We start from the raw sequence: 24,235 nt of genomic DNA on the forward strand, positions 1-24,235 counted from the left end.
CCAACTAGACCCCACCACCAAGAACATCTTCCCCTTCGCACCCCTCCCTGCCTTTCACAAGGACTGTTCCCTTCGCTAATCCTTGGTTTGCAATACTCTCCCCACCAACACCCCCAAACCCCCAGAACTGGAAAAGATGCAAAACCTGTCAGCACACCGCCCCGCCCCCCTCCATCCAGGGCCCTAAACAGTTCTTCCAGGTGAGACAAAGGTTCACTTACCTCTCCTCCAACCTAGTTTACTGTATCCAGTACTCCCAATGAGGTCTTCTCTACATCAGGGAGACCAAGCATAAACTAAGGGAACATTTTGCTGAGCAGCTCAGCCGAGCCTACATTGGACCTCCTCATCACCACCCATTTTAATCCCCCTTCCCATACCCCTTCTGACATGACCATTCTTGGCCTCCTCCATTGCCACAACAAATCAGACTGCAAATTGAAAGAATACTTAAGTTTCCGCCTGGGCAGCCTCCATCCCCAAGGACTCAACACTGAGTTGTCCAATTTCAAATATTCTCCCTTCCCATCACTGACTCCCTTCCTAGCCTCTCCCACTCCCATTCCTCTCATCAACTCTTCCTCCTTGCCACCAGTTGGATTCATTCCTCCCATGCACCAACCAGGTCGTACCCTCTACCTGTGTTCACCTATCCCCACCCTCTCCCCCACCCCTTCATCTGCAGTTTCCCTTTAACCACCCCCTGTCCTGAAACATTGACTTCCCTACCTCCTGATGCTGCCTGCCTTGCTGTGTTCTTCCAGCCTCCTCCTTGTCTACCTTGGATTCCAGCATCTGCAGGGGTTTTTTGTCTCTAATGAATTCAGTAGGCAAGTCAGGCAGAACAATGAGGCTCGATTTTGGAGTACCAGTGGAATTAGTTGGTACGTGGTGGTGAGGAAAAGCTGGAGCAATCTTTGAAGGTGAACCAGGGCAGCATGGTGGCTCAGTGGTTAGCACTGCTGCCTCACAGTGCCAGGGACCTGGGTTCAATTCCCACCTCGGGCAATTGTCTGTATGGAGTTTGCACATTCTCCCCGTGTCTGCGTGGGTTTCCTTCAGGTGTTCCGGTTTCCTCCCACAATCCAAAAATGGGCAAGTTAGGTGAATTGGCTATGCTAAATTGCCCGGAGTGTTAGGTGCATTAGTCAGGGGTGAATGTAGAGGAATGGGTCTGGATGGGTTGCTCTTCGGAGGGCCGGTGTGGACTTGTTGGGCCGAAGGGCCCGTTTCCACTGTGGGGAATATAATCTTAAAAAAAACCAAAGGACTCCTACAGAACAAATAAAGGAGTTAGTCAAATACCCTGCTTGATAGTCACTCTGCAGATGAGCACGCATTGGTTTTGCACTACTATCCCTCTGTTGAAGAGCTTTACACTGAGGTTCGCAGTCATCTCTTGAGGGGATATCTCCTGTCCCCCTAACAGCCATCCACAGAGTCTTGCTGCATGCTGGGCTGGTTAATTTATTGCTGAAGTCAATCTGGAAGGACAGCGCAGGCGTGAGCGTGCAGTCTGGGTCCCGGAGATCTCGTGATATGTGAACGGGGCTGCGGGGAAGGAGGCAGCGACGGGCGGAGGGACCCGGGAGATGATCCTCATCCTGATGGGGGTCAGCGGCAGCGGCAAGTGAGGGAGTGGGAGTGGGAATGGGAATGGGAATGGGAGTGGGAATGGGAATGGGAATGTGATAGGCTTTCATTATGTTCATTCTCTCCTAGGACCGCTGTGGGCTCATATCTTGCAAATAAGGTACGACTGTCAATTATTTGTGAATTAAACAATATTTTTCGTTTTCTTTCCTGTAAAGGCTGTTGTCTTAATTAACCTTTTACTTTCTTCAGTCAGCAAGTTACTCGAGCAATTGTAAAGCAACAAACATTGCTGGAGTGAGAAAAGAAAGTGATAAATTGAGCTGGATTTTCCGAAGGCCAGATAGGAGCAGTGTAGGACTGGAGTTAGACATAACAATCTCTGGGAATTACCCAGTAAACAGGTGATTCTTCACCTTCACCTGAACACTTCGAAATAATCCATTAAAGGCAGATTAATTTAGTGTTCACCCAGGAAAAGCCAGAAGATTGAAAGCCTAGTCTGCCTCCTGGGTAACATCTTAAACTGTGTCTCGTCCCAAAAAAAAATCAACAAAACTTCCCCACCCCCAACTCCCCTGAACCCTGACAACATACCACAGACTTCTGATGATCACAGTTCCCTGACCACACCATCCCAATCCTACACGATTCCAGAACCCTTACCCTTTAACTGACTGCTATCCTGTAACCCCACTCTTCTTTTTCACAGCAGCTGTCAAGCTTTCTGACTGTGTATTGAAACCTCAGAATTTGGCAGACTAACTGCTGTAAGGAGAGTGGGGGGTATTGTTGGATTGCTGAGTGTACGGATGGAGTGGTGATTGAACAGTAACTGCTGTGTGTGTATATTTGGGGGGGGGGGGCGTTTTGGGAAGTGGGATTGCAGAGTGATTAATAAGGAGTGGGATCCCAGTTGTGGAGAAGGGTTGCTGAGTGAGTGGAGCAGTTGAAACTTACATGTAATGTATACATGAACTAATATTGTCACAGTATATTAAAATAATTTCCATAAACTTTAACATACCAAAGTTAATAATTGTCCTTTTAATGGTGTTTTTTTGTTTTGCTGGTGTTTGGAGTCATATTAATTTCCAAGGTTTTTGATTATATTCTCTTGTGGAATTTGGGCACTGCTGGCAAGAACATTCTTTGTCCATCCTTTAATTGTCCTCAAGATTGTAATGTTGAGCTAAGATGGAATGATGCTGGAAAATAGTTTATGAAGTATTACCTATCATGGTGGTTTTACTTCACTTCACATGTGTATAATCTAGCAAGATAATATTAGAGTGATAATCATACATATCTATAGCACAGAAAAGGGCCCTTGGAGTCCATCATGCAGACACTGGCCAAAACAACCACCAATTTTGATCCAATTTTCCAGCACTTGGCCCAGAGCCTTGTATGCCTTCTAAATAGTATTTAAATGTTGTTATGAGGGTTTCTGCCTCGATCATCCTTGTAGGCAGTGGTGAAAATGTGGCTCTGGAAAAGCACAGCAGGTCAGGCGGTGACCAAGGAGCAAGAGAATCGACATTTTGGGCATAAGCCTGTCATTATTCCTGATAAAGGGCTTATGCCTGAAATGTTGATTCTCCTGCTCCTCAGATGCTGCCTGACCTACAGGGCATTTCCAGTGCCACACTTGTCGACTCTGATCTCCAGCATTTGCAGTCCTCACTTTCTCTTTTACAGGCAGTGTGTTCTGGATTTTCACCACCCTGTTTGTGAAAAGGTTTTCTCTCACATCTCTTCTTAAACATGCTGCTCCTTACCTTAAATCTATGCCCCCGGTCATTGATCCCTCCAGCCAAGGAGAAAAGTTTCTTCCTGTCTGCTTTTTCTATGCCCTTCATCATTTAATACAATTCAATTATGTCCTCTTTCATAATCTTCTGCTCTAAAGAAAACAACTCCAGCCTGTCCACTCTCTTTTCATAACTGAAACTCTCCAGCCTAGGCATCATCATGATAAATCTCCTCTGCAGACTTTCCAGTGCACATTCATCACTTCCGTTATTAATATTCATTTCACCCTCTTATTACGTGCACTAACTGCATTGTTCACTGAAATGGTGAGGTCACATTAGTGATTTAATAGAAACCAAGTGAATACCAAGCACAACGTGGCTACCACCTGTGAGCAGATATGGCCTGTGACCTGAGCTGGCCACATGGTGCATTCCATGTGCCATGATGTTAACATCAGACACTGTGCTGACAAGCAGTCAGGAGGCAAGGTGGTTGCTGGGGCCCCATCTGGAGTGGGACACAGGCCAACACCAAGAGCAGGGAGCAGAGGAGAACTGAGATGGGAGGTCCTGTCGAGTCACTGTCTCTCTGCTTGCCCCAGAGTTTTGGTTGGCCTAGTCAGAGCTGGATAGGGTCCTGCCATTGTTAACATTTCCAGAAATGTCATTTCCTTCTATGACACGTGTCTTGACAGCATTACACCTTTGCTCTTTGTGCCACTAGGTGGTAGCATTCGCATTAAATGTGGCCTAATGCAAATGCATAGTAAGAAAAAAGATTAATAAAAGTAAAACTAGTGTTTTCCCCCCACTTGACTATTTGGTAGTCCTTAATATGCTGCAAACATCATAATAGATCATTGTTGAACAGCACAATCAAAGAGCCAATTGTATGACTTAGCCTAGTCTGACTGTCACTTCATGACTGTCAGTTAAATTCAATGGTTATAGTCATTACTTTATTTCACAAGCCATCCTTATCTTTCACTGCTGAGAATTTAATAGGAAGAAATATTTAATTCCCAGAATGTGCGCCCTATACCTAGAGATTTACAACACAAGAGGTAATTCAGCTCTTTGTATTTTTGTTAACTCTTTGCAAGAACTATCCAAAACGATTTTCAATTTCCCACTCTTTCCCTGAAAGTTGCTGTTGCTGCCTGCCTTGTGTTTTGCCTATGGCAAAACATTCCATGCTCCAGCAAATTTTGTCTAACGTTTTTCCAAACTTTCCTCTTCACTCAATAACAATTGTAAGGTAATGACTTCTCATCACTAACTTCCCACTTGAAGAAAATGATCATTTTTGGTTGAAGCCAAGATTTATTAGTAACATCTCTCCATTTCAATTAGTGTTCTGGATTCTTGATTAATTTCCAATGACTTTCACTTTTGTTTATGAACATCAAAATGCTATCCTTGTTACGTATTTAGATTGCTTTTCTTTTCATATCCCTCTATCTGCATGCATCTTTCCAGTATCATGGGGATATTTTGCACTACTTTACCTGTTTAATAATCTTAATCCCAACCCTATCCCCTACACTCCATGGTTTGCTCTTTTCCCTCATTAGTTTAAATCATGTTTTCCGATAGCTCTTGTTTCTCTGTTTGCGTGTTAGGTTTTGGTATGAATTTTGGTAAAGCATTTGACAAGGTCACACGTGGCAAACTGATCAGAAAGTAAAATTGCGTGGGATAGAAAGGAATTTAGGCAAGTTTGATCTAAAATTGACTCAGTGGCAGGCAACAAAAGATAATTAATGCATGTCTTTGCAAATGGGAAGTGGTTTCCAGTAGCATTCCAACAAAAGCTCCTTCTTGGGTCTCTTGCTGAAGTCTGTACTCACGATCTTGACTTAAATGTGGGAGTCAGAGTGTGGGGCTGGAAGTGCACAGCCAGTCAGGCAGCATCTGAGGAGCAGGAGAATGGACATTTCAAGCATAAGCCCTTGATCAGGAATGAGGCATGATGGGGAAATTTGCACAAAGATGACACAAAATATTGATAGTGAAGATGACTGTTGACTCCAGAATAATATCAGTGGGTGCGAATGTGGCAAGTGGAATTCAATCCAGAGAAGTGAGGTTATATATCTGGTGAGGACAAAGAAAGCAAGAGAATACACAGTAAACAGGAGGCATTGAGAGGAGTAGAGGAAGTGAGAGACCTTGCAATGCATGTGCCTCAAGGACCTGTGGACAAGATGTAAATTAGGTGGTAAGGAATGTATATAGATGCTTTTACTTGACACTATATAGTCTATAAAAGCAGGAATGTAGTACTGGAACTGTGTAAAACATTGATTCGGTCATAGCTGGAATTTGGTGTCTAGTTCTGGTTGCCATTTTAAAGAAAGGATATAATTGCTGTGGAGAAAATACTGAAGAGATTTCTCAGACTGCAAAACTAAGACTTGAAAATTGCAGCCATGTAGATTAGATTATGTTGTTTTCCTTGGAATAGAAGAGGCTGAAGGGTGATCTAATTAAGGTGCACAAAATGATGGGCATAGATATACAGGAAAGACCTGTGTCTCCTGGAGGAGACATCAATTAACAAGGGACACAATTTTAAAATGAATGGTAGAAATATTACAGGGACTATACGGAAAAATATTTTCACCCAGAGAGTGGGGAGATATAAGCAATTTGCTGCTCAACTTTATGGGAGTGAAAAACCTCAAACTGTTTAAAAGGATTTACATACTAAGTGCTGTAACCTTAAGGCTACTGACCAGATGCTGGGATGTAAGATTAGAATGAGTGGCCGAGGTATGATCATTGATCCTTTCTGTGCTGTAACCTTTCTCCTCTCTTCAAATAATCCTTACACAAGTTAACCCCTAGTAGGACACTCTTAACAAAAAGACAAAAATCAAATGATAAATGACAAACTTAGAGCTTTAATGGAGATGTAATTCCTCTATGGCTATAGTCCCATGATCTTTCCACAATACCTGAGAAATCTGAAATGTCTCTTCGATAGCATCTGACAGAATACAAGGCAAATGTGCTTCTCCTCAATCAGCTCTCGTCCTTAAGCTTGCTGTTTGTATTATTCCCATTAATCTGCCTTACTTTAAATAATTAAACCACTTAGCCAGATTTAATATCAAATGAATGGAATTTTAATTGTTATATCCTTAAAGACTGATGTTTTCTTGGATTGCACAATTTTCTATTAAATATGTAAGATGTTAAAATATGCAATGCTATCACCTAATTCTTTTCCATGAAGCTTTTGTATGAAGTTGTAACAGGTAGCCAGTATAGATCAGATGCAATGAATCTCTTTAACTCTGGTTATTTAAAATCATGAGTGCAATTTTTAAGATGCATTTGGCTGTCCCTTTAAAGGCTATTTGGGTTATGTTCAAATATGATAACAAAGACTGCATCTTATCTTTCCCCAGAGATGACAATCAGGACAAATAATTGGGCAGCGTGGCTCAGGAGAGAAGTTCTCCTACTTCCCACTACCTGACTAAATTCTAGGTGAGATGGTCCATAAGGAACCTTCTTGATCCACCACCAATTAAAACCCTTATATGGTCAGTGTGTTACAGTTAAGAGCCATAACACACCACCTTCCTAAGTACTTTCCTCTCTGACACGTAAGCAAGTTTGGTTAGTTTTTCAACTGGAAGACAATAGTGACCTGTCAGGCTCTTGAGCTGAGAAACCCAAGTTCAAGCCCCACTTAAGTAGCATTTCTGAACAGGTTGATTAGAGGAGAAGAATGTTTTTCTCAAAAATAAAATGGTGACCTGTCTGCTGGGTTAGGCTGAGTTGCTACCAATTACATCATTCTGGAGACAATTGTGCATGGATGTATGGACCTCTAAAAGCTGCACCCTGACCTTGCCTCTGACCCCACCCTTTAGTAGTAGGATATGAGAAAATGGCCAAGACATTGAACAAGTATTTTGTGTCAGCCTTCACATGGAGGACATGAATAACATGCCAGTAATTGACAAAGACATGAAAGTAGGTGAGGACTGGGAAACTATCATTATCACAAAAGAGCTAGTGTTGGGCAAGCTAATGGAGCTAAGAGGAGACAAATCTCCTGGCCCTAATGGAATGCATCCCAAGGTAATAAAGGAGATGGTGGGAGAAATAGCAAATACACTTGTGGTAATTTTCCAAAATTCACTTGATTCTGGGGCAGTTGGAAAACTGCAAATGTAATGCCACTGTTTTTCAAAAACAAAAGGAGGTAGATAAAAGTTGGGGAATTATAGACTGGTTGGCTTAACTTCTGATGTGGGGAAAGTGCTTGAGGCTATTATCAAGGGAAACATAGGAAGGCATCTAGATAGAAATTGTCCTGTTGGGCAGATACAGCATGAATTCATGAGGGGCAGGTCATACTTAACTAATCCACTGCAATTCGATGAAGACATTACGAGCACAGTGGACAACGGGGACAGAGTAGATGTGGTGTATCTAGATTTCCAAAAGGCATTCAACCAGGTAATGCACAAAAGGCTGCTGTAAGACAAAGATGTATTCGCATGGATAAAGGATTGGTTAACTACTAGGAAGCAATGAGTGCTTTTCTGGTTGGCAATCAGTAGTGTGCCTCATGGATCCGTGTTGGGACTGCAATTATTCACAATTTACATAAATCTGGAGTTGGGGACTACATGTAGTGTGTCAAAGTTTGTGGATGACACTAAGATTAGTGGTAAAGTGTGCAGAGGAATGTGAAACCTTGCAAAGGGATATAGTTTAAGTGAATGGGCAAAGGTCTTGCAGATGGAATACAATGTTAATAAATGTGAAGTCATCCATTTTGGTAGGATGTTGAATGTTGAAGCAGGCTCAAGGAGCTGAATGGCTTACTTCTGTTCCTATTTCTTATGGTCTGTGATCTTAATTCCAAAATGCCTTAAGTACTAAAAGACAGTAGCAAAAACTAGAGACTGTCAAAGTAAATGTAAAATACAGAAAATTGAGATTTTGTGAAAGTGTTGAGCTTTCCATCACCATAACATCGTATTTTGTAGCTAGTGAAGTGGAATGCTGTTGTCTAATGTAGGCCTGCACTTTATCAGTCTGAGAGGACTGCAGCAAACCCAACAGATTTTAAAACAGAAATTACTGTGAACACTGCAAAATGTTGAAAATTATAAAGTCCTACTTGGCTAATTCTCTACTTTCTTCCCCCCCCCCCCCCCCCCCCTTGCACCCCATTGCATTTCAAAACTTGGACGGAGGATGGTGTTCTTTGTTGATTCAGAGCACCTTATCTGTGGTATTCAGCTTAGTCAGATTGAATAAGTTGAGGACAGTCATTGAATAAGTTGAGGACAGTCTGACAATGCAGGTTGTGCATGATGGCAATATTCAATGTGCTCAATAATTCTGTCTTCCTGTCTACTAAAATGAGCAAGGATAATTTTGGGATGGTGAACAGAAAAGGAAAGCTCCATGTGATTTGCTCGGGGAAAAAAATTGCTTCACCTGAGTAATTGCAAGTTATAAAGTTCATGTGGCATAATGGAACTAGAATTCTGCAATAACTTTGATGCTGATACAAGACCTTTGTTGATTTTCAAGTACTTGACAAAAAAAAGGAATGAACACAATAAGCTAGGAAATTTAATCAGTGGAATTCAATGGGTATTCTTTGAAGAAGCAGTTAAAGTGGGAGTCAATGTCGTAAGACAGAAGTTTCTAGAATAATGCAAAGTTCATAACAGCGAAGGGAATAGCAAAAAGGATGGTGGCAGGACAATGTGGAGAGTTGTAAGTTGACCAAATTTGGAAGAATGAAAGGTGTAAGCTGAGATGTTGGGCACAAGGAGGTTGAAAAGTTAAGAGCGAGGACGTGCCAAACAATCCAAAGATGTGTAGGTTAGGTGAATTGGCATGCTAAATTGCCCATAGTGTTCACAGATATGTAGGTTAGGTGCATTAGTCCGGGATAAATGTAGAATAATAGGGTAGGGGTCTGGGTAGGTTATTCTTCAGCGGGTTGGTGTTTCCACACTGTAGGGATTCTATGATTACAAGAGAATGTTGAAATCAGTGCATTCTGTGAAGGGAATATTGCTGGGTTATGTGAATGCAGAGATAACAACTGGTAAATGGGACTTGGAATGTAGACTGAAGAAATTTGTACAGATTTTAAGTCTACCAAAGATTAATTTCTTAAGTTTTGAAGGGGGCGCATTGAGGGAAGGGCTATATGTGATAATTGCAGGCAGGTTTCAGTGGTCGCTGGTGAAGTCAGGTCAGAAGTGAATAATAATACCATGATGGAAATAGTTAATTATTGTGATGTTTAGAAAGTTTGAAGGCCAAAGTAAATATGCTTTGGCTGCATATTATCTTGTTAGGTGGAAAAATATCAGGCAAATATCCTTGACAGTATCTGACACATGGTACGATAGCAGTTATGTAATTCAAGATGCTGGCAAAGTTGGAGCTGTTATGGTAGCTGATCTCTCTGCTTTTACAGAATCCTCGAGCACAAGTATGAGCAGAATTAATTTGGGCACAGTATTAATTCTAAAGAATTTTGATCCTTTACCCGTGGCATTGCTAAACTTTGACCACTTAAATAAATTACCTGTTGCCTCACCTCTGCCAGTCCTGTGCTGAAGGGAGGCATCTTCCGTCAGTTTTCCCTCTCTGTGAAACAGCATCTTGTATTCACTTTGTGTACTTGCACGAGGAGACAAGCTGTCCTTTTCTCAATCCCCTTTTCTCAATCCATAATTTTTTGCTTGTTATTTGACATGTCTTTTCTCACCTTCAGTGTGTTTTAAATATATTTTTATTGAAAAATAGATTTTTTAACATTACAACAAATGCAAAACAATGCAATTCAAAACAATACAAAAAAACCCAAAAAATGTAAAAAAAATCCAATCCTCCCTTCTATACAAATGTATGTATAGAAAAATACATAATTTAAAAATCTCCAATTAACAACTTAAGTAAATAAATAATAACGAACATCTAAATTAATAAATAATAACACTGCTCAGCCAAACAAAACACTCACTCTCGACTATCGAGGGCATTTGTTTTCACATATTCATACGTTAGCAGTTCCCCCTGTCTGCTTATTGGGCTCGCAAAGCACAATCGTTACAGTTATATAAAAGCCCTTGTTAGTGTGGCAAACAAATCTGGTCAATTATTCAACCAAATCAAATAGGGCCGCCATGTCTTAAAAATTCTCAGCTTTATGGTGTACCATACTTGTGAAAAAATCCAAGAGGATATGCTCCATAACAATCTTCCGCCAATCCGACAGGCCCGGGGGATTTTCGGATCCCCAAGATATTCTTGCGCAGAAAGTGAGGATGTTGAAAAGTCTTTTCTCATGCACATCTACAGGGAGTACACTGGGCAGGCCAAGAAGAGAGATCTGGTCCTTCTCTACCCTTACACCCAAATTCCCCTCCATTACACCTGCCACAGAGTTCCAGTATGTTTGAAGCCTACTAAAGGACCAGAGACAATGGCTAAGATTAAATTCCCTACAGTGTGGAAACAGGCCCTTCGGCCCAACCAGTCCATACCGACCCTCCGAAGAGTAACCCACCCAGACCCATTTCCCTCTGACTACTGCACCTAACACTATGGGCAATTTACCATGGCCAATTCTCCTGACCTGCACATCTTTGGACTGTGGGAGGACACCCATGCAGACACAGGGAGAATGTGCAAACTCCACACAGACAGTCGACCGAGGCTGGAATCGAACCTTGCACCCTGGTGCTGTGAGGCAGCAGTGCCAACCACTGAGGCACTGTGCTGCCCCAGAGAGTGCCCATACCACTTAGGACATGCTGAAGATACCCCTGGTTTAAATTTTGACAGATGATCCAGAGACAAATGGAGCCTTTGGAGAATCTTTGACTGTAAAGCAAATTGATATCTATCTTGCATTTTCCCAAATATCCTCCCATGCCTTTGAGGAGACCTCAACGCCTAGCGCTCTCTCCTACATCCTGCAGAGTTGATCAAACTCATTTGAGAGGGCACCCCCAATTGATGATGGAAAGTGCTGACAGAAACTGCACTCTTAGCACTGAGCACCCTCCTCTCTGGCAGATTTATAGGGATCTGTCAAAAGTGTAGTCTTTTTTTTGAATAAAATCCCTAACCTGAAAAAAAATGAGGTCCCTGTTAGATAGCTTGTATTTCCATGCTAACTGATCAAATGACATTGTGTCTCCCTCAAATAAATCGCTCATACAAGACACACCTCTAGCTGCCCAATGTTTGAATCCTGAATCTATCATCCCCGGTTGAAAACCAGGCATACCCATTGTAGGTGTAAGAGAAGATGTTTTGCCAATATTGCCTTCCCTCTGCTGAATTGCCCTCCATGCTTTAACAGTATTGATAACTATTGGATTATGGCAATATTCCCTAACCGTCCTCATTTTGTCCAAAAACAGCGAGGTAGTAAGGGGGCACTCTGCCTGATATTTAACCATGTTGAAGGAGGGTTCCCACAATCCCAATCACTCACATAAGATAAAAGCGAGCTTAGTTGATGGTTTTTAATGTCTGGGAGATCACTCCCCTCCAACCTCCTGCCCCGATCTGTGAGGCAATTGTAATTTATCTAATTTAATAAGGGGCCAATTACGATGCCAAGTAAAAGAGCTGAACCAGCCATTCAGTCTCCTGAATGTTTGCTTATTGAAAATCAGGTGAAGTATCTGTATAGGGTACAACAAACTGGGGAGAATATTCATCTTAAGCGCTGTCTGACCCAACCACTAGACCAGAAGCACTTCCCATATTTGAAGGTCTTGTTTGATTTGGTTGAATAATTGAACAAAATTAGTTTTAAACAACTAATCAAGAACTGGAGTGATGAATGTGCCCAAATACGCAAATCCCTGCTGTGACCACTTAAATGGGAATTGATATTCACCCTCCAGACCTAGCTCCTTCATAAAACCACCCATAGGCATAGCCTCTGAGTTTGCAAAATTAATCTTGTACCGCAAAAAGGTGCCAAACGCACTGATGCAGTGTATCAGGCGAGGCACCAAAACTGCTGGATTTGACAAAAAAAAAGAGGACATTGTCCAGGTACAACAAAATCCTATGTAATTTTGACCCCACTTCTGCAGTGATATATTGGGATCCCTCCAAATGGCCTCTGCCAATGGTTCAATCACCAATGTCGGCTGCCCCTTAAAATGTTAAAATTGCTTGATCATATCCCATTGGCAATGACCGCAGCGAGAGGGTCACTGTAGAGAACCTTTACCCATCTTACAAAGCTTCGTCCAAACCAAACTGCTCCAGAGTATAAAAAAGGTACAGCCACTCAATTTGGTCAAATGCCTTTTCTGCATCTAGAGAAATTACCAGCTTCTGTATTGATTGTTGTCACGCTTGAATTTAAGCAGCCTCCTAACATTATAGGAGGGTCTACAGCCCTTCATGAAGTCCATCTGATCCTCTGTAACAATAGAAGGTAACACAGCCTCCAGTCTTAATGCAAGAGTCTTCGAGAGGATTTTGAAGTCCACATTTAATACTGAAATGGGCCTGTAGAAAGCACAGTCCTCTGAGACCTTCCCTCTCTTAAGAATAAACAAAATATTGGCCTGTCTTAGAGATGGTGGGAGATGATCATGACAAGTCATTGAACATGTTGAGCATCGGGCCTGACAATATGCTTATAAATTCCTTTATAGAATTCGATGGGAACTCCATCAGGACCAGGTGCCTTTCCGCTCTGAAGCTGCTTCACAGCCTCCTGCACCTCTTGCTCTGATAAGGGGGCATTGAGAAAAGACTCTTGTTCGGGGGTCACGCCCGGGAGCTTCAGATCCTTAAAAAAGACTCCATATTGGCCCGCCCCTCCTCACACCCTCAGATTGGTAAAATTAGAGTAAAATCTCTGCAATGCCACATTAATCTTTTTCGAGTCAATGTTAAGTTCCCAGATCCTTCCCTAATCGCCGTAATGTCTTGTGGGGCACTCCATTTCCTGGCAAGATATGCTAGGTACTTGCCTAGCCTATTACCCTGCTCGTATAACTTTGCTTTGAGAAAATAAGCTTCCTTGCTTCCTGCATGAGCACTGAATTCAATACAGACCGCAGCACCATAATCCTCTAGAACTTAGCCAACGAGGGCCTGTCAAATGAAACCTTCATGGCTGTCATCAACCGTGCTTCGAGGAGACATTGCTGCTCACCCTTCTGCTGCCTCCTACTGGCAGAATAGGAAATAACTAACCCCCCGCATAGGCTTTGGCAGTTTCCCAAAGGACAGATGGGCTACTAACCGAGCCTGAGGATAATGTCTAAGAACGCTCAAAATTCCCTAAAGAAGTACTCCACAAACTAAGGAAAAAGGGATCCATTCGCCAGTGTCTCGGGGCGGGGGGGGGGTCCTGTAACGTTCTTAATCTTAACCAACTGGTACACTGGGGCATGATCGGAGATGGTAATATTACCAATCGTACAAGATGCCACCAAGTCCAGGGTTGCCACAAGGGTCAGAAAAAAAATCAATCCTGGTGTGATATCCATGTGGATTGGAAAAATACATAAAAATCCTGCCTTGTAGGGTGGAGACACCTCCAGACGTCCATCAACCCTATCTCCACACACACATCCACTAATTGTTTAGTTTGTACAGATTGTATCAGGGGGCCTTTGTGTAACCTGTCTACTGTGGGATCCGTGAGACAATTAAAATCTCCCCCTATAATGACATGCTGGGACTCGAGACTGATCAGTTTGGAGAATGCTTCTACCAGAAATTTGAGGGAATAGGTCGGAGGGCATTAAACATTTAAAACACCATATTCTGCCCTGTTTATCCAGGCTTTGAGAATTACAAACCTCCTCTGTGTGTCTTTAACACGCCTAGTAACTTAAATGGGAGATTCTTTCTAACCAATATAGCCACTCCCCTACTTCCGGTATTAAAAGATGAAAAGTAAACCCGATCAAAGCCATTCTGCTGTAGTTTCAGATGCTCCCTATCATCCAAATCTGTCTCCTGTAACAAAGCAATATCCACCTTTTTCTTTCTAAGACTTGAAAGTACCTTCTTCCTCTTAATTGGTGAATGACTCCCCTTAATTTTTCCAGGTGCACCATTTAATCAAGTCATTAGCCATAACCTTCTGCAGTAACATTTAGGTTCCAGAGAGGAGGAACTCAAATCACAAATTGCCGAGCCTTACTGTTGTAAGATCCATCGAATATAAAATCTACATAAACTAAACCACTACAGTTAACAAACCTACAAAGCTGTCAAAGATTATATAGAACAAAAACCAAAAAACAAACCAACATATAAAGCGCCAACGGCACTGAATAGGGGAACTCACCCCCTGCCCCAAGAGGGCAACTACACATCCCAAAACCCAACCTCCCATCCCACTGCCAATACTGCAGCCAGGGCATTTAAATACCTGAACCAGGTATAAACTGCCCATAAGCAGGCATCTTGCCATCTCAACTATTTTCTCCCCTTCTAGCTAGAGTCGCACCGCAAACACAAGCAGAAGAGAAAGAAAATAAATCATGGAATAACAGTGTGAATAAAGAAAATTTGAAAGAAAGAAAATAAGTGCCCCGTCCCTCCTTTGGTATAATTTAACTTAGAAATTGAAAGTACACATCTCAACCACCGCCAAACGTAGTGTAGACCAATTTAAAATAAAAGGAAAAGAAAGCCCCGACCAAACTTCCTCCTTTTTTTTAAAGAAAAACAGAGACATACCCAAATAATTATTTGTGCACACTAAATTGTTCAGATTGTTAATTTGTACACAGTCTCTTGCCTTCTCCGAAGTATCAAAGAGATGTATGGATCCATCTCAGGTGATCTGAAGCACCGCCAGATACCTCCAGAGAATACTGGATCCCAAGCTCCCTCAGTCTTCTCTTGATACCATCATAACCTTTTCTTTTCTGGATCACCGCTGCTGAGCAGTCCTGGAAAAACATAATCTTAGAGCCCCATAAATTAGGGGCTTTGGATTCTGGAAGCTTCCACGATTCTCTCTTTATCTCTATAGTGATGAAACCACTCCAAGATAGGATGAGGACGTTGGTCCAAACCTGACCTCTGCGGCATGATCCGGTGAGCCCTCTTGATCTTCAAACCTCCATTAACAAATTTCGGCAACCGGTCCTCAATAAATTCCGCTGGCCACTCACCTTCCCTACCTTCCAACAGATGAACAATCCGCATTGTTTTTTTCCTGCCCCTGTTCTTGAGGTTATCAACTTGGTCAAGCAACTTATGCACCTGTGTCTCCAGGGCTTGGATCCTATCCTTGGAGGAACCAGTATCAACTTCCACTACTGTGACTTTGTGTTCTACGTCATCCGTCCTTTTCTCTCCAGGTCTCCCAGCTGTTATTCGTGCTTTTGCAGCATGATAGAAATGGGGCCAACTTCTTTATCTGCTTACCCACCATCTCCAGAGGTTTCACGATCTCCTTCACCAGGGCTTGTTAAGAAATAGAGTCTGAGGATCTGGGCCTGGCCTTGGATGCTGCTCCTCCCTTCTTTGGCATCCCTGGATTGCGAAAATCAGGGTAAGTTGATTTTTAACAGTTTGCTGGGACTCCACGACCTTTCCAGAGTCCCAGGATATCGCAGTGGTCCACGTAGGGTGGGTTAAAAGTTCGTCCTGCTTGCGCTGTGGTGCGGAGCTCTGCTACATGATATAACCTTTTCTTTTCTGGATCACCGCCGCTGAGCAGTCCTGGAAAAACATAATCTTAGAGCCCCATAAATTAGGGGCTTTGGATTCTGGAAGCTTCCACAATTCTCTCTTTACTTCTATAGTGGATATTCCTAGATCGCCACGATCTTGGCTCACAGTGTTTTTGGTGGGTGTTTTTCTGCTATTTCTGCATTGATCAGATCATATATTGAGTTGTTTAATAACATTGCCCTTCAGATGTATACTCAAAGCAAATTCATCAATCTCCACAGCCTCCTAAAAACTAATTTGCACATAGCGGTTCCATTTCAATTTGCATTTTAGCAAAATTTGTAAACTAATATCCATTTTCCAACAAGCCAACAGGTAACTTCACAGCTCTAAATTAGTGTTCCACCAATTTCTGTTCAATATAAAAGTATCCATTCAGATTTCTACAACAAGTTGTTTTGAAGTTTGAAATAAGTTGTACCATTTACCATCATGCAAAAAAAAGTAGGTTCTCTTGCAAATTCCAAGTTCAAACTCTCGAGTCCAGAATTCTTATTTCCCTTGTATTTTACTGATCTCTGCAAGTTGTATTTGTTGTTTCTTAAGACCTAATTTCAGTGTTAGACCTTGAAGTTCCATTGGATATGTCGACGCTTGTGGGCAAAGTAGTGCAGTGGTTTGCTTTTGCTTTTCACATGACAGCTGACCACAAAATTCTCCTGCTCTTAACACCTGTCATCAAGCATTTTGGAAGAATTTACAGGCTGATAATCGACCTTTTTGGCTATGTTGCAATCCCCTTTCATAACCAACAAGTCCTAATGTGGGGCTCAAACTTGGGGCTTCTGGCCCAGAGGTAGGGATGTTACCACTGTACCACACGTCTTGAGAGAAGATAAACAGACCAAATGACATTTTTACTACTGCTTAGGTTCTGTTTAATGAAGTAGAGTAATAACATTGTTCATGGATGCATCTGTAGCTATCTTTCAAAATTTAAAGTGAAATTAATAAGTATTCTGAAGTGTTTTTCTTTTCAATAGCTGGGATGGAAATTTTATGATGCTGATGACTACCATCCTAAAGAAAACAAAGAAAAGATGGTGAACGGAATACCACTGGATGATGAGGTATATTTAATTACCTGTATCCAATCACTGTTTTACATATTGGTGGAAGTATTGCAGTTGCTTATCTTTACAAAATGAAAAGATATTTGTAAATTTGTACTTAATATAGATGCAGTTATCGCACATTTTCTTGTCAAAGGATTTCCCAAGAAGCTACACTAATGCCCTTTTTTTTTGGTGGGATTTTAAATTTGCTGTAGTTTCTTCCTCTTATCTGAACTTTTATCAACTTTTAGGTCTAAGATTTGAAAGTAAAAGCACAAACTCACCGTACAACTCTGTTCACTATTTTCTTCCATTTGTTTACAGGATGCAGTCGTGGCTATCGAATTTAAAACATTTTGATTCCATGTCTTTTTCACAGGAGCAAGAGATTCTGTCTGTACTAGTGTGATTTTAAAAGTATTTATCTTTTAAAAGGTTGTTACGTACAAAACACAGAATAGTCTCATCTTGAGTGAGGTAGATTTTGCCATTGGTTTTTAAAGCCCATTGATAGGGTTGCCTCCTGTTAGACAGAGAAGACTCCAGAGGAACGCAACAGGCCAATTATAGTTGAAAACGTCAATTTGGGTTAGCAGTAGGGTCAGTGGTGATTTCTGATTCTAGGCATGGGCACAAATTCCAAAGGTTAGAAGGAATTTTCTAACAGTGGTTAGGGAAGCAGTGGGTTGGGAGAAGGAACCACTCTTGATCTGCCTGAAATATAAGCAGCCCATACTTCCCTTTACTACTTCTCAGTTTTTGCCTATCTACTCCAACCAGACCTCATGATCCTGAAAACTTCTTTCAGATTGTCTTGGCCTTCTCTCCAAGGAGAACAGTCCCAAACTCTTCTTACTATCCTCATAACTAAAATTTGTCCTTAAACCATATTTTGTTTTTGAAGTTTCTGATGCATTCACATCTTTCCTATAGTGTAGCAGACGAACTGTAAACAATAGTTGCTGAGGTCTAACAAGTGTCTTGTACAAAATCAGTATCACCTCCTTGTTCTTGTACTCTAACTTCTATTGATAAAGTCCAGGATACTGAATGCTTTATTAACTGATGTCACCACCTATTTTGCCACCTTCAATAATTCATCTAAATCCCTGTGCTCTTGCACCCCATTAAGTTTAAGAAAAAATAAGGTTTTTCCAATACTAACCCCTAAGAAAACTCAACTATAAACCGCTCTCCAGGATGCAAAATATCTGTTGACTCTTTCTACTTCCCATTTTTCAGCCAATTTATATCCAAGTTGGTACTGCCCCTTCTATCACTTGAGATGCAACTTTGCCTACTGTGTGGCACAATTTCAAGTATCTTTTGAAAGTCTGTGTGTACCGTATCAACATAATTACCCTCATCAACCCTGTTAGTTATCTATTCAAACCACAATTTCCTCTTTGGATATTCATACAGAGAGTCCCTAAATTAGCAAGCTTTTTCCCGTATGGCTACTAATTCTAAAATTAAACTGACTGGACTGTAATTACTTACTGGACTTATGCTTACAATCTTCTTGAAATAAATTTCCTTTATAAAACTACAATATCTTTGAGACTTGTATAATATGGTAGACATAACGGCGTAATTGCAGTGAAGTATTAGAATTAATGTAAATATCTAGAACCGATGAGCAACTGTAATGACTGTCCTTTTATTCATAAGCCTTTTCTCAAGTGGTGCCGTAATTGTAGAACAATGTTAAGGCACACCTGGTTTTCAAAATCTCGGCTGGCAGAGAAAAGACAACTTATTGGAATGTGGGAAAATTGCAAGAGTGATTTGACCCTGTGCATCTTCTGGGAGTCAACTGCAGTGATTTAGGAGAGCCATTTTACTTGACTATACCATTTTGTACTCAAACACTGCATGGGAAGTTGAGAGAAAATAACATTTATTTCCCAAGTTTCTTTTTTTTAAAGAAAATTGTATAAATAAAACTTGTACCATCCCAATTTTTTAAGACACTTGTTTCTGTTGGTCATAGGATAGAATCCCCTGGTTGTGCACTTTGCATGAAATATTAATGAGGTAAACTGAAAATTTTAAGTGTTTTTTTTGTCAAATAAGATTAGAGTTAAGTAATGGAGCAAAAGTAGACATTAACAATAAATTTGTGCATACGTTGTCTGATCAGATGAGTAAATTCTGTAAATAATAAGCTTTTCGTGCTTGAGCTTCAATTACAAAATACTTCAGTTCAGTACTGATGAAATTTTGTAATATGGTGAAGCGTGATGGATGTAGATCTTGCATTTATTTGTAGATTTGAATATTTATTCATGATGAGTAACAATTATATTTAACAATAGGGAAATTTCACTTGGAGAAAACATGATCCTTGCTTGCTCTTCTCTGAAAAGAATGTATCGAAGAATTCTGACTGGTGAGCAAAGTGCTACAAACAGAACTTTAAGAGAGAACCAGGAGCGATCACAACTTGGCTGCAGCAAGAACATCTTGTTTGTATATCTTCATGGTCCCATACAATTGATTACTAAGAGGTTAGACAGTAGAAAAGGACATTTCATGTCACCTTCTTTGCTACAATCTCAGTTTGCCACGCTAGAACCACCAGAGGGTACTGAGAATTTCATTAACATTAGTATTGAGAACAGCATTTCAGAGATAGTGACTGAGATTGAAAGACATTTAGGTTAAAAATTTTTGTTTGAGGTCAGCAGAAAGCAATGACTACACTGTACTGATAGGAATAAATGTTCCATGTCACTAATTGCCAGTTATATTGTGACATGTAATTAGAGTGTACAGTGGCATTAAAAAAAATTCCCATACATAAAACCTTAATGACACCTCAGTAATTCACTGGGCAGTACAATTTGCAATTAACTTATATAATACAAATCACATTCTCCAGCCAGCACCAGCATCCAGTAGTATTGGTAAATCAAAAATGATAGTCAATCCATTGCAGTTTGGAGTATTAGTAGTAATTGAATGAAAAAAGGTCTTGACATAGGAAGATTAGCCTTTGGTTTGTTTGATTGTGAGCAGAAGGAAAAAGATTCAACAAGTTCTTCTCCAAACAGTTCAGTCTGATAATTGATACTTAATGGTGAAATCGACAGGAGTTAGCAATTCTGGTTGGATACCATCTACACACAATCGTAATATTTCATTTTGGACTGCTCTTGTTTTAAACAATCAATTAATGACCTGATTTTAAGATTGTATAAATGTTCAGACTTAATTTATCTAAATATAATGAAATACTTCTGCAGTGGTTTGCAAATCTGACAAGTTCAAAGTTCTCTTCTTAATAAAGCAAATAAAAGAACCATCCACATTTCCACTACCATGGACACGATGAGAAAAAGTTGCGCAGTAATGATGTTACAGGACTAAAATTCAGCAATTCAAGCAAATTCTCTGGGGATATCAGTTTAAATGCAATCATGGCAAAATTGGTGGAATTAAACTTAATAAATCCAGATTTTTTTTTGTAAATATATTTATTAGCATATAAAGTTATTGAAAAATACAATCAATAACAAATATCAGTATAATTAAAAAAGTTACAATACAGCTACTGTCTATTAACTACTAACCTACCCTATAATACAAAACAAACCCTAACTCTATGACTCTATAACATTGTGCAAAGCAACACCAAAAAAAAATGCAAAAATCCCAAAAAAAACACAAAATACAGAACAGCTATGCTCAACGCAAAGCTCCCAAACAAAGGAACGGGAGCATTGGAAATACACCCGTATTAACTCAGGAGACCCCCCCCCCCCCCCCCCCCCCCTGCCCAGGGCCCACAGCTTGACAAATCCAACCATCCTGGTTAAACAAATGCCCTTGTTAAGATAACTGACAAATTTATCTCCAAATAACTCAAGTAGGGCTGCCATGTCTTTTAAAAATGATCTGTTGTGTGGTGCACAGTGTTTGTTTAAAAAAAAGTCCAAGGGAATGTGCTCCATAATTAATTTCTGGCATCCCAGCAAGCCCGGCAGGTTCTCAGGCACCCAATTCATCAGAATATTCTTCTGTGCACAGTATGCAAGAAAATAGTTTCTTTCCATGCCCATCTAAAGATGGTAAATTTGGTAGACTTAAGAGGAGAGATATTGGGTCTACTTTGACTTCAGTCCTCAATACACTCTGTATCTCTCCCGCCACAGCGCTTCAGTAAACACTCAGTCTGTGGCACGTCCAGAAGCAATGGGTAAGAGTACCTACACTTATTTTACGTTTGGGGTACACTGAAGATGCCTTTATTTTTAATCTTCGCCAGACGGTCTGGTGCCAGATGTACCCTGTGCAGAATTTTTAACTGTGTAGCACATATCCTATTATAGATTGAGATCTTTCTAGTATTCTCCCATATGTTCTTCCATGTTTCAGAAGAGATCTCCATTCCTAACTCTTGCTCCCAGACCTCATGTAACCAGTTAATATCCTGCTAGGCCTTGCCACCCAGCAGGCGACAGAGGGCACTAACTGAAAGAGTGCTTGTGGAATGTAGCAACAACCTCTCTGTATCAGGCTGATAGGGCTTAGTGAGAAGCGTAGTCTTCTTATATCCCCTTTCAGACACCCTTGAACCCCTCAGAGGGAGAACCCTGCTTTCAAAGCGCCGAGCACAAGTGAATAAAGACTCATAGAGTCGAAGAACTATATATACAAAAACTACTTTATCATAACTATAAACAACTATTACTCCCAAAAAACTACAAAGAAAACCAACTATAAAACCTTGAATGGAAGACTTTTCCCCCTACCCACAGAGGGGCTTTCACCCTACCCATCCCCTCCTTCACAGCTCCTTCAAACGCAGACTGTGCCCCAGCCTTAGACCAGAAAAAAAACAAGGAGATGATCCTTAAATCAACAGAAAAAAGACAAAGTCAGGATGAGCACTCCACCCATCCCTGGCTTCATGTCACCCCTACTTGTGACTAAAAGAGAAACAGAACAAACAAAAAAAAAGGGGAGAGACAACAAAGAACATCCACAAAATTTTCCATCAGAAAATCCAGTTATTAAAAAAAAGGAACAACTTATTCCAAGGTCTTTTCCCCCCTTTCCAAAAAGGAAATTAATAGGGAGAAAGAAAGGAATAAAAAAAGGAAGGGAAAACATGGGGGAAAGATAGAAAAAAGAACAAACGTTATCCGTATTCTTCAGGCCAATCCGTCGATTTTAAAGTGGCTACAAAGTTTTTGGCTTTATGCGCTGCATCGAGTGTATAAATTGAGTCCTTGTGGCTGAAATGGAGCACTGCGGGGTATCTCATGGAGTATTGGATACCCAGGTTCCTCAGCCTCTATTTAACTTCATCAAAGGACTTCCTCTTTCAAATTACAGCTGCAAAGAAATCCTGGAAAAACATGATTTTTGACCCCTTGTACAGCAGCGCCTGTGGATCTTTTCCCAAAGATCTGGAAGCTTCTATGACTTTTTGCTTGTCCTCATATGAGTAGAAGTGCATTAGGACCAAGCAGGGGCACTGCACTGGGCCTGACCTGTGCACTGTAACCCAATAAGTCTTTTCAATCTGCAGCCTGCTGGACTCGTGAAAGCCAAAAAACTTCGGCAGCCAGCTTTCAAAGAAGCTGACTGACTGCTCACCTTCAGGGACCCCGACAATTCGGAGATTTATCCTCCGACCTCGATTTTTGAGGTCGTCGATATGGTCTCGCAAGGCCCGCACCTCTCGCTCCAGCACCTGGATCCGACTGCATGAGGACTCCATCTCAGCTTCCGAGGCCTTAGTTCTACCCTCCACCTCCTCCAGCCTCTCCCTGAGGCCCTGGATCTCCTGCTCATGCTTCTGCAGCATGGATGTGATAGGTTGGACCTGGGCACGAATCTCCCGACGGATGTCCTCAATCGCAGCCCCAACTTTCGAGGTAAGTTTCTCTATCGCAGCAGCCAATTCCTGTGAGTCTGTCAGGTCCCTGGGGGGTTCAGGAGAGGCTGTTGCTCCTGCAGTCTCTGGTGTGGTATGTGCTGCAGGAGAGTGTCCTCCCTGCTGCTGTTTGCTCGCTCCTTTTCCCTTTGGTATCCTTCCCACTCCCAAATATTAACAAATGTGTGTCCAGTAAGGTTTTAAACTAATAATTCCACCACATAAGTTGGTCAGGGATGGCAAAACAAACACCAGTATTCCTTGGCTGTTAGGCAGAGCTGTCCACAGCAGTTCTACAGAATCACCGCCATCTTGCCATGTCCCCAAAAAATCCAGAATTTAAAAAAACTAGCCTCAGTAATAATGGTCAGAGCCTTCTGGATTATTGTAAAACCCATTAAGTTTACCGTTTGTCCTTTAGGGAAAATTCTACAGTCCTTATCCTGTCTGGCCTACATGCGACTGCAAAACCTACAGCAATGTTGTTGAATGTTCACTGACTCTTCCACAGCTTGGTCAAACCACGGACAAGAGAGTTGAATTCAAGACTTAGTTGTTTTTCTTTCATGGACTCTCTATACTGTGAAAGCAGGCATTCTGAAGACTATCCCACTCAGAGCCCCCACCACATTTACCATGGCTAACCACATAACCTACACATCCCTGGACACTGCAGAGAAATTCAGCATAGCCAATCCACCCATTTTTGTGCTGAGAGAGGAAACTAGAGGAAACCCACACAGGCAGAGGGGGAATGTGCAGACTCCACACTGTCACCCAAGGCTGGAAACGAGCCTGGCTCCCTGGTGCTGTGAAGCAATAGTGCTAATCACTGAGCCACTATGCTACCCCGTCCCTTACATAAACACAGCATATAACAGAGAATAGCATCATAGAGCCCAAGTAAAATTGAAGGCAACCGGGAATTGAAGAAAACTCTCCTTTTGCAGAAAGGTAGGTAGCAGTTATTATTTGATAGCAGTAATCTTGTCTGGAGGATATCACGCAGGGGTTCTTCAGTAGTGTCCAAACATCTTCATAGTCTGACCTTCTCTATAAAGGTGACAAGTGAGAATATATGACATTCAGTACCATTCACAACTCTTCAGATACTGAAGCATATGCAGAAACACCTAAATGTTCCAGTTTAGGTTGATATAAAATCCCTATGTTACGGAAAGAGGCCATTCAGCCCATCAGGT

At 41.3% G+C, this 24,235-nt stretch overlaps 1 protein-coding gene across 4 annotated transcripts; it reads left to right on the forward strand.

Annotated features, from left to right (window-relative positions):
- Positions 1-1,509: 1,509 nt before the first annotated feature.
- On the forward strand, positions 1,510-20,895 carry LOC140486419 (probable gluconokinase). Of its 4 annotated transcripts, none has more exons than XM_072585531.1 (5): positions 1,510-1,630; positions 1,723-1,753; positions 17,075-17,161; positions 19,140-19,183; positions 19,465-20,895. In XM_072585531.1, exons 1-5 carry the CDS (start codon positions 1,593-1,595, stop codon positions 19,811-19,813), a joined length of 549 nt encoding a protein of 182 aa, XP_072441632.1. In that variant the 5' UTR covers positions 1,510-1,592; the 3' UTR covers positions 19,814-20,895. The 4 variants fall into 4 exon arrangements, with proteins under 4 accessions (XP_072441632.1, XP_072441650.1, XP_072441624.1 ...); XM_072585549.1 differs by having other exon boundaries at positions 1,516-1,613; XM_072585523.1 differs by having other exon boundaries at positions 1,527-1,630; positions 1,696-1,753.
- Positions 20,896-24,235: the final 3,340 nt, after the last annotated feature.

The sequence above is a fragment of the Chiloscyllium punctatum genome, chromosome 2 (genome assembly GCF_047496795.1).
Source record: "Chiloscyllium punctatum isolate Juve2018m chromosome 2, sChiPun1.3, whole genome shotgun sequence".
Lineage (NCBI taxonomy): Eukaryota > Metazoa > Chordata > Chondrichthyes > Orectolobiformes > Hemiscylliidae > Chiloscyllium > Chiloscyllium punctatum.

Excerpts from the sequence above, each read along its gene's own strand:
- LOC140486419 (XM_072585523.1), top strand. The coding sequence starts at position 1,593 with ATGATCCTCATCCTGATGGGGGTCAGCGGCAGCGGCAA. Across the intron at positions 17,162-19,139 it reads GAATACCACTGGATGATGAG|GATAGAATCCCCTGGTTGTG; the intron begins GTATATTTAATT and ends TGTTGGTCATAG. Across the intron at positions 19,184-19,464 it reads TTGCATGAAATATTAATGAG|GGAAATTTCACTTGGAGAAA; the intron begins GTAAACTGAAAA and ends ATTTAACAATAG.